This window comes from Herpailurus yagouaroundi, unplaced genomic scaffold (assembly GCF_014898765.1).
Source record: "Herpailurus yagouaroundi ecotype Mexico unplaced genomic scaffold, PumYag 180, whole genome shotgun sequence".
In the NCBI taxonomy this organism is placed as follows: Eukaryota; Metazoa; Chordata; class Mammalia; order Carnivora; family Felidae; genus Herpailurus; species Herpailurus yagouaroundi.
This window is the reverse complement of record NW_024412411.1, coordinates 4,107,280-4,122,391: the sequence shown is the minus strand read 5'-3', so window position 1 is coordinate 4,122,391 and position 15,112 is coordinate 4,107,280. Positions and strand designations below refer to the sequence as shown.

General features: G+C 41.8%; 1 protein-coding gene across 2 annotated transcripts in view; it reads right to left on the bottom strand.

Annotated features, from left to right (window-relative positions):
• The window catches only part of POLD3 (DNA polymerase delta 3, accessory subunit), a 51,310-nt gene extending 42,852 nt beyond the window's left edge, over positions 1-8,458 (bottom strand). The window contains exons 1-2 of one of the 2 annotated variants that reach the window (XM_040489333.1): positions 8,295-8,458; positions 6,940-6,995 (exon numbers count right to left, since the gene is read on the bottom strand). In XM_040489333.1, coding sequence (XP_040345267.1) covers positions 6,940-6,995; positions 8,295-8,354 — 116 coding nt within the window. In that variant the 5' untranslated portion in view covers positions 8,355-8,458. Of the gene's footprint in view, positions 1-6,939; positions 6,996-7,562; positions 7,945-8,294 lie in introns of those variants that run through there. The other variant, XM_040489334.1, reaches the window with a different exon arrangement.
• Positions 8,459-15,112: the final 6,654 nt, after the last annotated feature.

Below are 15,112 nucleotides of genomic sequence, written 5' to 3'. Positions count from 1 at the left end.
GCCTTCCCAAATCTATTTTTATTCTTTTTTTTAAATTTAAAATGACTTTTTTCAATGTTTATTTTTGAGAGAGAGAGACAGAGCATGAGTGGGGAGGAGCAGAGCGAGAGGGAGACACAGAATCCAAAGCAGGGTCCAGGCTCTGAGCTGTCAGCACAGAGCCTGATGCGGGGCTCAGACCCACGAACTGTGAGATCATGACCTGAGCTGAAGTTGGACACTTAACCGACTGAGCCACCCAGGCGCCCCTCAAACCTATCTTCGTTCTTTACAGCACTTTTACAACTTGAAATTATCTTGTTGTTTTGTTTTTTTTTTTAATTTGAGAGACAGAGAATCTTAAGCAGGTTCCATGCTCAGCACAGAGGCCAACACAGGGCTTGAATCCACAACCCTGAGCCAATCATGACTTGAGCTGAAATCAAGAATCAGATGCTCAACCGACTGAGCTACACAGGTGTCCCTGAAATTATCTTGTTTAAATCAATGATGAGAAAGAGCTAATCTGTTAGGTTTACGGTTTTATGACACAGCCTAAAATAATGCTAACAATAAGAAATGAAAAAAATACTCCTTTAAGAAATCCGGGGCACCTGGGCAACTCAGTAGGTTAAGCATCCGACTTCAGCTCAAGTCATGATCTCACAGTCCGTGGGTTCCAGGCCTGAGGTAGGCTCTGTGCTGACGGCTTAGAGCCTGGAGCCTGCTTCCGTTTCTGTGTCTTCCTCTCTCTCTGCTCCTCCCCCACTCGTGCTCTGTCTAAGATGAATAAACATCTAAAACAAATCCAAGCAAATCAATAACATCCAAGCCTAGTCACTGCCCTTAGTACCACAAATAATTCTTTTAAAAAATATTTTATTTATTTTTGAGAGAGTGAGTGCACACACCAAGCAGGGGAGTGGCAGAGAGAGGGGGACCAGAGAGAGGATCCAAAGTGGGCTCTGAGCTGTCAGCAAAAAGCCCAATGCAGGGCTAGAACTCACAAACTGTGAGATCATGACCTGAATGGAAGTCAGATGCTTAACCAACTGAGCCACCCAGGGGCCCTTCGCCAATACTTAAAATGCTTCCCCTATAGATAAAATTTTTAAATATGACAGGACACTTAAGTCTCAATTTTCTCAACTGTTATAAGAGGTTGATAACACCCATCACATTGGACTGTGACAACATTATGTGAGATAAATGTATGTGAAAATATCTACCATAGTGCTTAATACTCACTCAATAAATATTTATTGGCACATATTATGAGCCAGACGCTGAAGAGACGATTGTGGCATCCTGTATTTTCCAAAGATGGCTACAACAACATCTCCCACCCCACATGTTCTTCTACACCCTCCCATAGAGAGGTGAAGGCCATCCCCATGCCTTGAATATGAGGGCTAGTGATTCATTTTAACCAAAAGAATAAAGCAGACATGACACTGCCTGACTTCTGAGGTTAGTTAGAAAAGGCAATCAGCTTTTGCCTTGTGCTGGAACACTAGCTTTTGGAGTCCTGAGCTGCTATGTAAGAAGCCCAACCACCTGGGCACGCCTGGGTGGCTCAATCCGTTAAGTGCCTGACTTCAGCTCACATCATGATCTCATGGTTTGGGAGTTTGCGCCTAGCACTGGACTCTGTGCTGACAGCTCAGAGTCCGGAGCCTGCTTTGGATTCTGTGTCTCCTCTATCTCTGCTCCTTCCTTGCTCATTCTCTCTCTCCTCTCCCTTTTCCTCTCCTCCTCTCCCTCTCCCCCACCCCACTCCTTCCCTCTCTCTCTCTCAAAAATGAACATTAAAAAAAATTTTTTTAATTAAAAAAAAAAAGTCCAACCACCTGGAGACACTATGCTCTGAGGAAGCCCAGCCCACATAGAAAGACACATGCAATGTCTGATTAACAGCCCCAGCTGAAGTCCCAGCAGATGGCCAACATCAACTGCCACACGTGCATAAAGATGCCCACACATGATAAGGCCCCCACCACTGAGGCTTCCAAGCTGAAACACCAAATGTGATGGAGCAGAGATAAACCATTCTGTGTCCTGCCCAAATTATAAGCCAAAAGAATCTATGAACATAATAAAATGGTTGTTTTAAGCTGTTAAATTTTGGGATAATTTGTTATACAGCACTAGTAATTGGAAAAGTGATCAACGTGGTAAACAAGTTCTCTACCTTCATGGAGTTTATATGATAGCTGGGGCGGGCGCCCTAGAAAATGTCAGATAGTAATAAGAATTGTAAAATTCTGGATCAACTGGACATTCACATGCAAACAAATGAAATTAGACCCTTTCCTTACACCATATACAAAATGATTCCTGGAAGAAAAAGTGCCTATTTACACATTTTAGTGCTTCATTTAAAATTAGCTTGAGCTGGGGCACCTGGGTGGCTCAGTTGGTTAAGCATTTGACTCTTGATTTTGGCTCAGGTCATGACCTCACAGTTCATGAGATCGAGCCCCACGTTGGGCTCCAAGCTGACAGCGTGGAGGCTGCTTGGGATTCTCTCTCTCAAAATATATAAATAAACATTTTTAAAAAAAGGAATTTAAAATTAGCTTGAGCCAACACCTAATTTGAAAACTACAGTGTATTTGTATTATGAGGACTCAGCATTTTTATGTTAACAAGCATACGTAGAAACCTTGAATATGTGATAATTATTGATGTTAAGAACTAAAATTACAAAACTCTTAGAATACAACATAGAAGTAAATCTTCATGACCTTGGGTTGGGCAAAAAACACAAGCAATAAAAGATTAAAAAAAATAAGGGTGTTTGGCGGGCTCAGTCAGTAGAACATGGGACTTCTGATCTGGGGGGGGTCATGAGTTCAAGGCCCATGTTGGGCACAGAACTTTAAAGTAATATTTTTTAAAAGATACAATAAATTGGGCTTCATCAACAACAAAAACTTCTGTGCTTCAAAAAGTACCATCAAAAAAGTGCAAAACCTGCCCACAAAATGAGAGAAATTTTTTGCAAGTCATATATCTGATCAGGGTCTTGTATCCAGAATATATAAAATAATCTTCATAACTCAGAAGATTAGAAAACAACCCAGTGAAAACATGGGGAAAGGATCTTTCTCCTAAGAAGATGCACAAATGGCTAATAAGCACGTGAGAAGATGATCAACATTATTAGTTATTATGGAAATGCAAATCAAAACCATAATGCCACTTCACACACCCTAGGATGGCTAAAATAAAAAAGACAAATGACAGAAAGAGTTGGCAAGAATGTGGAGAAATTGGTACTCCCATACCTTGCTGGTGGGATTTTAAATTAGTGTAGCCACTTTAAAAAACAGCTTGTCAGTTCCTCAAAATGTTATACGTGACCCAGAAATAGGTATATATATCCAAAAAAATTGAATACACATGTCCACACAAAAATCTGTACACAAATGTTCATAGTAGCATTATTCATAATACTCAAAATGTGGAAACAACCCAAATGTCCATCAATTGACGATGATAGATAAAATGTACTATTTAAGTATGTTATGGGTTGGGGCGCCTGGGTGGCTCAGTCGGTTAAGAATCAGACTCTTGGGGCGCCTGGGTGGCTCGGTCGGTTAAGCGTCCAACTTCGGCTCAGGTCATGATCTCACGGTCCGTGGGTTTGAGCCCTGCATCGGGCTCTGTGCTGACAGCTCAGAGCCTGGAGCCTGTTTCAGATTCTGTGTCTCCCTCTCTCTGTGACCCTCCCCCGTTCATGCTCTCTCTCTGTCTCAAAAATAAATAAGCGTTAAAAAAAAAAAAAAAAAAAGAATCTGACTCTTGATTTCGACTTCGACTCAGGTCATGTGACCCTAGGGTCGTGGGATCAAGTCCCCACATCAGGCTCTGCACTGAGCATGGAGCCTGCTTGAGAGTGTCTCTGTCTCTCCGTCTCTCTCTCTCTCTCCCTCTGCCCCTCTTCATAGCTCTCAAGCTCATTCTCTCTAAAAATGAAAAAAAAATTTTTTTCAATATTATGGGTTGAATTGTGTCCCCCCCCTCACCCAAAAAAAGGTATGTTGAAGTCCTAACCACCAGTACCTCAGAATGTGACCTTCTTTGGAAAGAGGATCTTTACAGATGTAATTAGTTAAGATGAGGTCATACCGGAGAGGGTGGGCTCCCAATTCAGTATGACTGGTATCCTTATACAATGGCCATGTGAAGACATAAACACACAAGAAGTATGTCATGTGACAACAAAGGCAGACACTGGGGTTATGGAGCTATAAGCTAAAGAATGCCAAAGACTACCAGCAAACCGCCAGAATCTAGGAAGTAATGAAGGATTCTTTACAGGTTTCAGAGAGAGCATCTGCAGACACCTTAATTTTGGACTTTTAGCTTCTGCAAGATAAATTTCTGTTGTTTTAAGCCACCTAGTTCATAGCATTCTGTCATGTCAGCCTTAGGAAACTAACTTGGCATATAATGGAATATTATTCAGCCCTAAGAAGGACTTAAGTAGTGATACATGCAGGGACAAACCTTGAAAACATGGTGCTAAGTGAAGGAACCCAGACACACAAGAATACATATATTACAGGATTCCATTCATACGAAATTACCAGAATAAGTAAATCTATAGACCGAGAGTATATTAGTGGTTGCCTAATACTGGGAAGAAGAGGGTGGGGGGATGAGAAAGGAGTGGAGAGAAAGTGGTAAGTGACTGCTAATGGATACAGGGTTTCTTTTTAGGGTGATGAAAATGTTTTTTTTTTTAAATTTTTTTTTTCAACACTTATTTATTTTTGGGACAGAGAGAGACAGAGCATGAACAGGGGAGGGGCAGAGAGAGAGAGGGAGACACAGAATCGGAAACAGGCTCCAGGCTCTGAGCCATCAGCCCAGAGCCCGACGCGGGGCTCAAACTCATGGAGCGCGAGATCGTGACCTGGCTGAAGTCGGACGCTTAACCGACTGCGCCACCCAGGCGCCCCAAGGGTGATGAAAATGTTTTAAAATTAATTATAGTGATGGCTGTATAACTTTGTGAATATACTAAAACCTACCAAGTTGTACATTTTCAATGGGTGAATTACATGGTATGTGAATTATATCTCAATAAAGCATATCTCTTTATATCTCTTTCTTCTTTTGAAGAAAAGAACTAACAGATTGATACGACAGAAAGTTAGGAAAGGGTGGGGATACCTGAAATAGAGCATTATAAAGGGTTGTTGCAAAAAGTAACATGTGACATTTGAGCTACAACTTGAAGGATGAGGACAGCTGGGAGAAGAGCATTCCAGATAGAAGGAATGGTGCAAATGTCCAAAGGTGGAAATGAGCCCAGGATATTTGAGGAACAAGTGAGGTAGACAGTAGCATGGGATGAAGTTGTTTGAGAGACAGGGGCTAGACAGTATGCTGATTCTATAAAAATTACAGATCATCAAGATAACTACAATAAAACGGCAGGCAACTTTATTTCATCTCCAGCTCTCAATATGCACCTTTAAGCCCCAACAGGCTTATATCGTAATAGTTATTTCATAAACATCTGTAACCATAACAATTACTCTTATATATGTCCATTCTCAAAGTTACCTGAAACTCTTGGGTTTGGGCCTGACTAGCATTAGCAACAGAAATCTCAGAGAGTCAAAATCAATCCAAATCAATCCCTAGGCCAAGAGTTTCAGGTCCTGCAGGCATAAAAATCACAGTCAAAACCAGATTCTAGATCTGTCCAACAGCAGCCCACATAAAGCCAAACTGACCCATTCTATATATCAGGAATTTTCTAAGACTCATGGAATATTCCCTAACTCAAAGAAAGCTTCTATGACTCAAAGAATGGGGGAAAAAATCAGACCATCTTTAGGAATAAACTGAACTAAATGGGCATTTAATTCAATATACGTTCTCTCAGCCTGTTCACCAATTCCTCCCCTTGGGACAGAGACAACATTTTTAAGTTAAGAAATTTTTAAGTTAATTCAAAACCTTGCCTTTTCCCTTTTGGCCTCAAGTTGGACTACAAGTTTCAGCAAGCAAAGGAGATACAGCAAAATTCAAGGACAATGCCCTGTGCCATCCTGAACACTCCCTTTTTACTATCACTTAAATAGCTCTCCCCAGGCTTATATTGTTACACAGCCTGTATCAAACACCTGTTGACCTCATTGTGAAAGTACTTCAGTAACAGCCAGATGTGGGCCTAAGGAACACGTGTGAAAATAACAAAGATATAACAGGCATATAAATTTGAGACATAAACAGAATTGGCTAGCCCATTTAATAAATTTGAAATGACAAAGTGATGTTCATCAGAAGCCAAGACTACAAATAAATCCAGTAAATGTATCACCACACATTTGTATATAAGTAGGTAAGTCCACCTATCTCCTAAATCATAGGCAAAATTAGTAAAAAGTATAAAAAATAGTTCTCTTTCCCATTTTCCAGGGGAAGAAAAAATTACCTCAAGGCTAACTGTAAAGCTAAAAACAAAGCAAAACAGGGGCACCTGGGTGGCTCAGTCGGCTAGGCGGGTTAGGCATCTGACTTCGCTCAGGTCATGATCTCATGGTTCATGAGTTTGAGCTCCGTGTCAGGCTCTGTGCTGACAGCTGAGTCTGGAGCCTGCTTTGGGTTCTGTGTCTCCCTCTCTCTCTGCCCCTCCCCCGCTCATGCTCACTTGCGCAAGTGCTCGCTCTCTCTCTCACAAATAAACATTAAAAAAAAATTTTTAGGGGAGCCTGGGTGGCTCAGTCGGTTAAGCATCCGACTTCAGCTCAGGTCACGATCTCGCGGTCCGTGAGTTCGAGCCCCGCGTCGGGCTCTGGGCTGATGGCTCAGAGCCTGGAGCCTGCTTCAATATAAACATTAAAAAAAAATTTTTTTTTTAATTTTTTAAATAAAAGTGAAGCAAAACAAACAAAACAAAAAATTCCAAAGTGGATAAAATTAGTAAATTGGACTTACTGTTTAGCCTGGTTAACATGAACTCCTAGTGTATAGCTCAGCCATTTGTATGTCACCTACAAGAAGAAAATTTTTTTTAACATTTTATTAGATAACTCCAGAGTGCAGGTCAGTCCCAAGGGTTCCTAGAGATTCCTACTCTGATGATAATGCCTTATAAATTACAGTAGCTGCCACCCTAGTTTTGGCAAGAACGATCCATCTGGGCAGGTAGGACTGAGATATTTATCTTACAAATATTAAAAAATTTGTTTCACAGGCTAATTAATGCAAGAGTCTAAAAAGAAGGGCTGAATATACAAAGAAAAAGCTCTCATTTTCCTTACATTCTGTTTTACTAGTGCCCTTTATTCACATTCCATCCTTTTGTGTGGCCGCCACTGATAAATATCTAAAACTCATCCAGGAGCTAGATTACTTTGAAGTGTATACCATAAACTTCTAAGGAAAGTTGCAGCCATACAAACGTTAACAGGCACAGATGGTGTAGGGGTCAGGAATGAAAACAGTGGATGAATACTGTATCTGGGGTTAGACTGGAAACTACAGGCATTAAGCTTTGTTTTTCCTTCCACCCTTCCTTGAACTTCCCGTCATTTGTCACTTCCTTGTATGCTCCTCACCTCTCAAAGTCTTCAATTCTAAATGCTGAGTTTCCAATAATTAAGACATAGACGAAAGCAATAGCAAAAGAGACAGACGTAGGTTGGAAAACTGCCTATCCCTTACTAACTACCAAGAAGTTATTTGGCTCGTCTGCTTCAACTTCCTTTTTTTAGGGTTACTTCCACCGCCCTTTGGGTGGGTCCTGTAAAGATCAAATGCAGTCATGTATATCCCAAGCTCACAGTAGGCACTCAATTATCACGGTTTGCAAAGTCCATTCACATTCATCAGCTCACTTTATCTTTTACTCAAACCCTATGAAGTATTAATACTAAATTTCCTAGAGGAGGAAATCGACTGTTGAAAGGCTAAACAATTCGTCACCTAACCCAATTAAGGCACAATTTCCTCAACAGTAAACTTAGGACTTTAAACGCCAGCCACCTTATCAGACAGGTGAAGAAACGCCTTACAATTATTATCTACCAGTGCCCCTCCCTCCGCGCCTGTCCTCTAAGCCCCGGCTCCTAGCAAAGTCCCCAGCACGCCCACCCAAGGGACGCGGACTTGCGCGCGGCAGAGAAAGTCCCCCGCGAGTCCTCGCTCGCCCAGGGGCACGAGGCGAGGGGACTTGTCTCCCCTCCGCCGGTCCCCACCAGGCCACGCGCAGAGGGGTCAAGGCCCCCCGCAACCCTGGCCTGGCCCAAGACTCAATCGCATGCCCACATTCCCCAGTCCTAGCTCCTCACGATCTTGTTCTGGTCCGTGACGAACTCGTCTATATTTTCCAGATAAAGCTGGTCCGCCATGGTGCTGCGGCGCTGAGCCCCGCCGCCACAACCGCAGCTCCCGCCGGCGGGAAACGTCTTTCCACCCTCCCAGGTCCCGGGTCGTTTCCCACAGCAACGAATCCGACGCGCTACGGCGGCCGCCCGAGGGTCAAACTAGTCTCCGAGACGGCGCAGGCTCAAGTAGGCGGAGCTAGTAAGTTGGAGCAGGCGGAAGTGTAGAGCTAAGAGCGTGCGCGTGAGGTGGCCGGGCTGTTCTTGGAGCTGTGGTTTCAAATCTCCCATCTGCAGTTTAATGACTAACCAGGGCAAAATACCTCACCTCTGGGAATCACAGCCTTTCCACTTTGTAAATTGATAAAATAATCCTTGCCTTTTCATACCTTTACTCAACAGATACTTATCAAGTACCTATTCCAGGCACTTCTTAGGCACTGAGGACACAGGAGTGAATGATAAAGACAGAAACAAACCAGTAATTTTAGTAGAATGATGCCAGCTGGGATAAAGTACTGCTGATTATAATCCCTCAAAATTGAGAAATTAGAGATAGTTTTCAAGAAGGGATGGGAAGAGAAATGTTTCAGAAAGAGGCAGGAACATTTGCTGGGAAGAAAAAAAGAGTTTGTTGCAGCTGGAATGTTGGGAGAAGAGGGCAATGAGGAGAGATGAGACTTGGGAAAAGGCCAGTCATGCTGCACGTACAAGGCTATGTGAAGGGGCACATGAACTTGATTCTCAGGAAAAGGTTTCAGGTCGGGAGATTTCAACTAAAATTTCTCCTTACATCAGCTAAAGAACCCTTAATAACTGACTTCCACATAAGCCAGTGTAGTTCAAGAGGGCAGCATGGTGGAAAATGGAGCAAGCTCTAGAGTTAGACCCTGGATTTGAATCCTGGTGTTGATAATTGTCGTGTGACCCTAAGTAAGTTATTTAACCACTGCAAGCCTTTTACCCCATCTATAATATAGAAATAATAATAGCATCCTCTTCAAAGTTTTGTTGCAACAAGTACTGATTCAAGACATAGCAACAGCCTACTAAGGGCCAGGCACTGTTCTGGGTGCTGGGGTCAGCTGGGGTCAGCAATACACAGAGCCTGTTCACATGTAGCTTACATTCTCATAAAGATATGTGAGGGATGGCAAGGGCTTAAAATAGGATAGTGGGAAATTGAAAGAACTGAATGACTTGGGTTTTCTTTTTAGAGTCAGCAAAACCTGCTGATGAGTAGATGAATAGAGTGTGGGAAAGGTGGGAATGAAGGAAAGTACCTAGATTTGGAATCTAAATATTTAGGTAAATGGTGATGCCTTTGACTACTGGCTGTGGGAGACTGAGAGAAAGGGCAGATGAGAATATCAAAGAATATCAAAGAATTCTATTTAGTCACAGTTATAAACGAGAATATATATATACATATATATGTATGTATATATACATATATGTGTGTGTATATATATATATATATATGTATATATATATCCCTCACACCATACCTACACACAATAAAATCAATGAACAGTGGATTACATTACTATACACAATGAACAGTGGATTACATTACTATATACTTATATACTATGCCTGGTGTATAGTAATGAGAGTGAGATTTCACTTAATCCCCATAGCAACCCTGCAAATGAATTGTGTCTGTCCATATTTTATAGATTAGATTGCTGAGGTTTAAGAGAGGAGAGATGAATTTTCCAGGTCACAGTGTTGAGTAGTAGTACTAGGTTTGGAATTCAAGCTTCTTGTCATTGTTTCACAGGGATGGGAAGTAAGATGATTGACCAGAGTCTTGCCACTACCCCCACACCTAAGGGACCAGATGATAATATACCTGAAACAACATGGCCCTAGATATGTCAATGTTAAAAGGGTTGTGTGACTTTTAAAAGCCAGATTAGTAGTTAGCCTTGGGAGGCCTACCCAGTTTGAACATTCCTACCTCAGGGGTGAGGGACTGAATGGAATGCATGCGGGCTTTGGGGAAAAAATTTTTTTTTCTTTAAAGCAAGCAAACAAAATCCTGGGCTTGAATCCCAGCTTAACCACTTCCTAGCTGTGTGGACTTAGGCAAATCAACTTAACTTCTCTAGCCCTCAGTTTCCTGATCTTTAAAAGAAGGGGCAATAAACTGGTGTACTAATAAAATGTATAACAACCAAACTTAAAAAGCCCTGATTTGGGGCTCCTGAGTGACTGTGTCAGTTAAGCACGCAACTCTTAATTTCAGCTCAAGTCATGATTTCATGGTGGTGAGATTGAACTGTCCGTTGGGCTCTGCGCTGGGCATGCAACCTGCCTGAGATTCTCTCTCTCCTTCTGCCCCTCTCCCACTTGTGTGCACACATGCAGCCTCTCTCTCTCTCTCTCTCTCTCTCTCTCTCTCTCTCTCTCAAAAATAAATAAATAGCCCTGAGTTGAAAACTTATGTGGTGTGAATACTCCCATCATGGCAGATTTCTAGCTAGTGATATTGATGTCACTGAATGCAAAGTACGTGGAGACACACAAGATCATGAGATCACACCATTATTTCCTCAATACACATAGAATAAACAAATAACCTCAAGAGCATATATGGCAGTAAGGTAATTAGGAAGTGATGATATTCGAATATATATTGTCTTTGTTTTTACTATTATTTATTTAGTTGTAAATTTATATAATTTAATTTTTAGTAATGGCTCTTGTGAAAAGATAAAAAAAGGAAACTTAGTTTAGAATGGAGTTGGGAGGCCAGCAGGGGGAGCTCTCAAGCCCTACCACTCCTTGTCAATTGCAGACCCAACTGGGCAGGTTCTGTGCCTGGCGCGTTTAGCAATGTAAAATTAACTCATCTTCTTATTCTAGGCATCTGTAACATTCTCCCTATTTGAAATGTAACAGGCAAACCTCCAAAAAGGAAAAGTACCACCATTTCTACCTTAAATGCTGCTTCTTAAAAAAAAAAAAAAAAAAAATATTCAGTCCCTGTTCCTTATAGATGAAGCTTAATAAAAACGTCAAAAACAATAGCAGTTCTCCAGGAATCTGAACAACCAATCAACCAAAGTATTTCTAAACAAATGAGGCCAGACAAAACTTGGGGATGGCAGTGTCAGCTGATACCAGAAGTGGGAGCCATAGGATCAAGACTCTTCAGCCTTCATGTTTCAAAAGAGGTTGGTATTAGAAACAGAAGACTAATCCTTCTTTTTCCTCCTTTTCATCCCAGAAATGATTAACATCAGAGAGGCTAATGATTGTGACGAGGCATGGGATGGTGAATCTAGACTGGACTCCATCAATATCGGGAAGAGAATAAGGAGTGGTCAACCTATATGCAGGCAGGACCCCAGACTCAGAGTAGGGGAGGGACACCAGGCCTCTGACCAGGAAACAGGGCCTGTGGGAGCAGCTCAGGAGTCCCACCAGAGAACTGGGCTACAGGGCTCCTGAAGATTTCTGGGAGATAGCATTCCAGGCAGAAGAACAGGTCAGAACCAAGGAATACAAGATTAAGAGCTATAATTTAGGGGCCACATAACTGTCCAAGGGTTGTTCCAGATCCCAGGGACCCAGAACTTATTAATACCATGCTATTAGCATTAGATCATTCATACATTCATTCATCAAATATTACTCAAGGCCTCCTGTCTACCAGGCCCTGTGTGACTACTGGGAACAGAGCATGGTCTTCCTCTCCGAGAATTTAGTCTGTGGGGAGTAAATAGCAATACAATGTGGGGAAAGCACAGGGTGCCATGGGAACCTGGCAGAGGCAACTAACCCCGCCTGGAGCTCAGAAGAAATGTGGAGAAAACTGGATTTAGGTATCCAGGACTAGATAGCATGTAATCCTTCCTTTCACTTTAGGTGAAATGTATAGGAAATCAGAGTGCTGTCACGGTTATTAACACATACAACAAGCCAATATAATAAAAGGTATTTTATGAGAACATGTGTACCTTGTGCAGGCTGTCTTGTGGAATGTACAGCTATCAAGGCCAGGGCACATCAACCTTCTTGACAGCTGGTGAGGCAGGAGCCCAGGGAAGGGTAAAATAACATGCTGTTCTAACACACCTTATCAGTTCTATAAAAATCAATGTAAAACCCCTCTGTGACCAAAACAAAGTGGGTGAGCCAAGAGGGCAATCAGACACTGGTTCCCCTGTTTTATACCCACTGCCACCCCACCATACCCCCAACCCAAACTTACACCTCAGCCTGTTTATTTCTCAACTCAGTCACCAACAGTTTCACTTTGCTACCTTTGTTGCCTCAGTCACACAGAAAAAGAGCAGGAAGATCTCACCCCGGTCCCATCTTGCAATTACTTTGTATATTGTTTTCCTTTCTCAATCCCTTTGGGGGCTGGAAGGGTGCGTTGGAGGAGTGTGTGTCCCTATTTTCGCTGTTAGCATTTTTGTTGTAAGCATTTTAGCCACATAATTGGCCAAAAAGCAGTTTTTCCATAAAAGGTAAGATCACAAAAAAATAAAAGAGGGACACTCATTAAAAAGAACGTACTGAAGAATGAATAACAAAATTAAAAAGACACTATGGCAAAATACAAAGTATTTGAATGCATTCAAAATATATAGTATAGATTCATGGCAATACTGTGTAAATAACTGACTTTATTTTGTGGATTGTATCTGAGCATTTGTCTTCAAAATCTTTTGTTCATAATATTATATATATTTTTTTGCTTGTTGATTCATTTCTTCATTGGACATCAGACTTTTTTTGCTAAATTTTTTTCCTTCATTAATAGAGGTATCAGTTTCCAAATAGGAGGATGCATATTTGTAACTGAACTTTGTATTGCATTGTGACTGCCTTCTACACTGTTGTTTGTTCTTGGCATATGTCCATTGGTAGATGTTACAAAGTTCTAAGGGAAATGTGGGTTCAAAACTCTGTGCCACTGTATAGACCATTATGAGGGCTAAGACTCACATAATATAAAAATGGGAGTACTGTGTTAATGAAGAAATGAAACCAAACTCAACCAGTTGATGAAACCAACAAACTGTCAAACCAAACTACCAACCAGTTACTTTTCTCTTTTATGGCAAAATTGCCTTAGAGCCAATTAGTTATGTGGCAAAGATGTTTATGGCAAAACTACCTAAAACCAGAAGGGTGATGGTAAAAGTGAAGATAACTGGAAATGGATGATGAGAAGTTTTGTCTTAAGCACATCATTTATGAATTATTAAATTGGGAGCGGGAAGGTGAGGGAGACTTGGCATTCAGGGCTCGAAAGAAACGTGATCCTTCTCTAGACACCATTGCTGTCTGGCTTCCGGCACTGCTGGTTGGAAAGACTTCCTGAGGAAATGTCATGTGGCCTCACTTTGGTATGGAGTAAAGAAGGGGCAAAGGCCATTCTACGTACAGTGGATGGAGTGGCTGCTCTCTTTGCCTCATTGTCTCTCTCCTGGCATTACTGCTTCTCTGTCTCTACGACTATTCTGTTTGACTTTGGCTTAATCACAGTTTCTACTTCCTCATAATTTTAGTTTAAACACAACCATAAGTTACCAAGGGTCATCTACACCACTACCTCCAGCTTTTACCGCATCATTACAGATGCTTTTGACAATTCCCCATCCTGTAATTCCTAAATGGTTGAACCTGATTTGCTCAGCTTATCTCAGGGTTTTGGTTTTTTAAAATCTCAGAGTATTGATATCTTTCTCAGGATACTGACCAGCCATGTACAGGTTCCTCTTGGATAGGTGCTCTTTTACTTAATCCTCAATGGTTCACTGAATTCCTTCTATGAGCCCACTATACACATGAGATACGGTAGAATACATGATGCCCAGATGCAGAGTTAGATTGGGGATCCACAACATTCTATTTGGGCCATCAGAGAGAGTAGATCACCCAGGGACAGAGCTGAAGAACAGAACTCCAAGGAACATCAGCACAGAAAGGACATGCAAAGAAGGAAAGGCCTAAAAAGGATGCTGAGAGAGAAAAGGAAAACAGGTAGGTTTCCATGTGGAAACAAAAAAAGTGAGTTTGAAGATGAGAGTTTGCAACAGTGTAAAATGTGAAATGGTGTTGGATAGGGGTTGAGAGGAACACATAGGGGTTTGACAGTCAGGAGGCCTCTGATGAAGTACAAAAGGAGTGTGAGACACAAAAGCCAGGTGGCAGTGAGTTAGGAGGGAGGAAATGTAAGAAAAGAAACTGAAGATGGAGGGTAAAGGCAACTCTGGCCAATTAAGTATGTGGAAATGGAGAAATAGGAGTGAGGGTGGTCATGAACTTTACAACATACGTGCCTAAGCGATAGGGGTGGGAGGTGGTGGTGGGTATTTGTCTTAGAAAAAGGTAGGACAGGAATTCTGGGGTCTTTTTCATCTAGAATGTCCTCAGTAGGGTTGCCTCAGAAACTTCAGGCCAGAATCTGCAGGAGGAGGGCATAGGGTAGATCCTCGGTTCCCAAAGAATGGAAATTTCTTAAAGGTCTTTTCATTCTTGGATTCCCAGCACCCAGCATGGCCATAGACGGCACAGGGTAGGCCCTTAGCAAATATGTGTTGACTGGTAACTGAATGGCTGAATGAATCAATGGATGGATAAAACTGAATTAAATATTGTTCTGTTCTATAATCCCTTTGTTGATCTACAGAATATTGTTTGTGGAAGGTGTTGTCTACCTTCCCTTCCACCACTTGAACTATTACATAGTCTGTTATCAAGGTGAGCATTACTGATAAGCTAACTGGGGAAATCCAGCTTCCTTCAAAGGCCCAGAGATC